At 42.5% G+C, this 3,663-nt stretch overlaps 1 protein-coding gene across 1 annotated transcript; it reads right to left on the bottom strand.

Moving 5' to 3' along the window:
- Positions 1 to 349: 349 nt before the first annotated feature.
- On the bottom strand, positions 350 to 1,034 carry LOC117582171. Its single transcript, XM_034269772.1, has 4 exons — positions 859 to 1,034; positions 682 to 797; positions 541 to 622; positions 350 to 475 (listed from the first exon to the last, which is right to left on the bottom strand). The coding sequence occupies exons 1-4, from the start codon at positions 971 to 973 to the stop codon at positions 393 to 395; spliced, it is 396 nt and encodes a 131-aa protein (XP_034125663.1). The 5' UTR covers positions 974 to 1,034; the 3' UTR covers positions 350 to 392.
- Between the last annotated feature and the right edge of the window lie 2,629 nt (positions 1,035 to 3,663).

Raw genomic sequence — 3,663 nt, 5'->3', positions numbered from 1 at the left:
AGCTACAACTAAATATGTACATGTGTATGTATGTATGTATGTTTCTGTTCAGAGAGTAGGCAAAGAGCGAAAAATAGCGACTAGGCACCTAAAGATGTCAACTAAAGCTGAGTATCGATGCATAGCCACAACCCTTCCTTCACCATACCATCATTGGCAAATCCTTCTTGGGTTACTTTAAATTTCCATGTCAAAGCTATCTGTATTTCGCCACCTCTATGAAAGTCCTTCGCTTTTTCCACCTCAAAACCCAACCCGAAAGGCAATTAAATTTGTGTTGCTGAAGCGTGCTGCTGATTGCAGCCATACATCCAATTGGGAGTTTTTAATCAAAAAACAGGATCCGAACGTTGTATACCCTTGATGACCCTTTGGGCTGTGTGTCTAAAATTTTAATTGGAATCGGAAAACGGCATTGACTTCCAGCGCTTTTCATAATAGCGGCACACCCTGGTTAGGGCAGCGAAGTGTATGACTGAAATCAGAGATAAAGAAATTCAAATGAGAAAAAAACAATATTGATTCTGTCGAGCCACCTACTTGGAAATATAATGGTGCCCAGCAAAAAGAATGGGAATAAATTGCTCAGGTTTTTACCAAATGTGAACATCCGTTTGCTATCCTGCAGGTTAAAAACTTATCTAAAATGGTTTGGTAAGGGAAACAAGGGAACTAACAGACCTTCCAATCTCCAAGCATTATCAAAATGCCAGACAACACATGTAGCGGCGCACAAATACAGATCGAAATTGTAAACAAACAAACAACTGTGTCGTAATACCGTGAACGTATGCCATCTAAAAAAACATCCGATTAGTTTTTGCTAGTTGGAATTTACAGTTGGAAATTTGTACTTACGCTCGTGTCCGATGATGGCGAGATAGCCCAGAAAGCTCCATATAAGGCCGAGGATTATGTTCCATATTGCAAACCACCAGGTGCATATTTTATCAAAACTTTTTGATTGGCACATGGTGAAACAATTTTTGAGCTTAATATGCACTTAATCTATGGGCAGACGTGTATGTTGGGGCTTGCTATGATCTAAAAATGTGCCACTACAGCAGCGCTGTTAACAGCATAGCGTAACAGCCTGTCTACAGTTCTGTTAGAGCACGATCCACAACGTCTCGCGCTCGCTCTCACGATCCATAACGGCTCGCATGCGGCCTTAGCTTGTAAGCTATGACAAGTGACGCTGCAACCCCCGCTACGAAGTGGGAATAACTTCGCTACGACAAAAAGAGGCGAAATTCTTTTAAAAGGCTCACTGCTCGATTTCCATAAACACTTTTCAAACTAAAACACTTATAAAGTGCACTCTGCTTAACCGTTTTTCATTATAATTATGCCTGAGTGTTAGTTTTTGCAAACTCTTGTAAGTTTTACAGCCGGCGCTCTCTCTCTCTCTTTTGGCAACTCTCTTCGCTTGAAGAGTATTAAATTTGCATCATACTGTCGACACCTAGCGACGATTTTTCATTTCTCTTTTCTTTTTGCTTCGATTTTTTTCACTGTTCCCTTTCGTTGCTTTCGCTGCTTTCTGCTCATGTGTCACTGACATTGTTATCCTTTCGTCCGGTGGCTTTGCCAAGGGAATACGTATTTTTCGTTTGTTTGCAATCGAAAAGCCAAAGGAAGAGTACTGCCATCATTCCAAGTACTCCACTTGAACTCCACTTGCCAAATCCCTTGAGAGTTCCAGCTACTGCTGCATCTTTCGTCTTTTCGTCTTTTCGTCTTGGCCATTCTGTATGCATCGGTATGCAAATGGAGCTGGCGCTGGAGCTTCATTTATCATTGACGTTGACTTTTATGCACGCCATCCATAACTTTGGATGTGGCTGAACCGGACATTGATTTCGTATGTCCGGCGCATGTCCTGTCGACATGCAGTGGTCCGTCCAGTGAGGGTTTTGAATTTTGATGCTGATTGCCCCGGATTGATGGCGCCACTTGAGTCTGGCTGTCTGCTCTCTCCGTTCACGCCTCTTTGCTTTCAATTAATTAGTTTCGTAATTGGGCTCAGGTGTCGCTGCTGCTGCTGCTGCTGCTGGAGCTCTCCCTCTGGGTTGATCCTTGCCACTTGTATTTGCTCGCAATTGCGGCTCCAGCGGTTTATTTGCATACAAGCAAATTGCAGATTCAGCTGAAAAGGCTAGGGGGATTTACCGAAGTGTTTACTCTCCCGCCCAGCAGCAGCAGCTAATTAGTTGTGCAAATTTTCAATTGCTTGATTGGCCAATCGAAAAGGTCCAATTAAGGATATCCCAGAAATGAAGTTGCTCACTTTTCAGCTATGTCTTTTATTTGCTTAAGACTGATTTAAGTCTCTTCGGTTGATGTGTTTGTTGAAATGTTGTCCCATTTGCTGTACTAATTTTTATGGCTGCCATTATTTATGCACAAGGACAGGCCGGCGTGCGTGTCTCCAGCTAAAGTATGAGTGAGTAAGGCCAAAATATTTAATGCACGACCATTCCCCACACCCTAAGCAGCTGTCGAGTAGCCACTTGGAACAACATTCGCAAATTATGTAGACAACATTCGCCGCTGGAATGGAATTTAGTTGGGCGGAAGCTGAGGGCTGAGGCAGCAAGGACCAACATTTTGGCAGCCATTGTCGTCTTGTTTGTTATTCCTGGTCGTGCGTGTTTTAATGCCAACACGTTTCACTCTACGTGTGCGTGGTGTGTGTGTCTTCATGCTTTCCAATTAAGTCGAGGAGATAAAACAAAAGCTGGTGGCAGCAAAGGTGGAAAAGCCAGCCGAAAACTTTTCTACGTTATGACTCAAGACAATGGCGCTAACTTAGCTCTCACTCTCTCTCTCTCTCTGTGAGCTCTGTTTTTGTGCGCTGCCATGCAGAAGTATTTGTTTGCTGTCAAAACAACTTTTGGCTTCTGCCCGCTTCGGGGGCGACATCATATGGGGGCAGCGAGATAATCGATTGAATTGACGCCGGAGTCTTAGACAATACATTTGCAACAGATACTAAATCATTGAAGCAAATTGAGGAAATAAGTGTGGAAGTTTCAACTGCAGAAAACGCAGCAATAACAATTTCTTAGCATTAGCTTGCTCTCCACATATTTATGCCCCTTAATCCACTCAAATACCCCCGCACACCCATGGAATATTTCGCTCAATTTGCTGCTCCTCACTTAACCCAATTATGGCCAAAAATAATATTTATTTCGCAGCCTACGCGCGCTCATTTAGGGCCCATTAAATATTAATGAATGCCGTTGATTGGAGGCATGTTGTCTTCCATGGAAACATGAGTTGTTCCTTGCAGAAAAGCAGGAATTCAACTTTGCTGCTCCTTCAATTATGAAATGTTATCTAGCCAAGCCGATTCAGATATCGATTGCACACGCATTCAATCAAATAATTTGGCGACACAGTCAACACAAAGCGACGAAGGATAAATCGCAGGACACACAGCTGTGTCAACTTTCTTTTTTTGTTGTCGCCACATTTTGCACAAACTTTTGTGCAAAGTGTAAATTTAAGCTGATTTATAGGTTGTCTTTTGTACCCTGTAGGCAGGGGCAGCCCGTGCTGGAGATGCATTTCTCTGAGTATTTATAAATATATTTTTAAATATTTTGTTTAGGATTATATTTAGACAACCCAAAACTCCCTCAAACTAGTTGTTTT

This window comes from Drosophila guanche, unplaced genomic scaffold (genome assembly GCF_900245975.1).
Source record: "Drosophila guanche unplaced genomic scaffold, DGUA_6, whole genome shotgun sequence".
Classification (NCBI taxonomy): Eukaryota; Metazoa; Arthropoda; class Insecta; order Diptera; family Drosophilidae; genus Drosophila; species Drosophila guanche.
This window is presented reverse-complemented; position numbering and strand designations above follow the sequence as displayed.

Excerpts from the sequence above, each read along its gene's own strand:
- LOC117582171 (XM_034269772.1), bottom strand. The coding sequence starts at position 973 with ATGTGCCAATCAAAAAGTTTTGATAAAATATGCACCTGGTGGTTTGCA. Across the intron at positions 623-681 it reads TAATGCTTGGAGATTGGAAG|GATAGCAAACGGATGTTCAC; the intron begins GTCTGTTAGTTC and ends TTTAACCTGCAG. Across the intron at positions 476-540 it reads GGGCACCATTATATTTCCAA|TCATACACTTCGCTGCCCTA; the intron begins GTAGGTGGCTCG and ends CTCTGATTTCAG.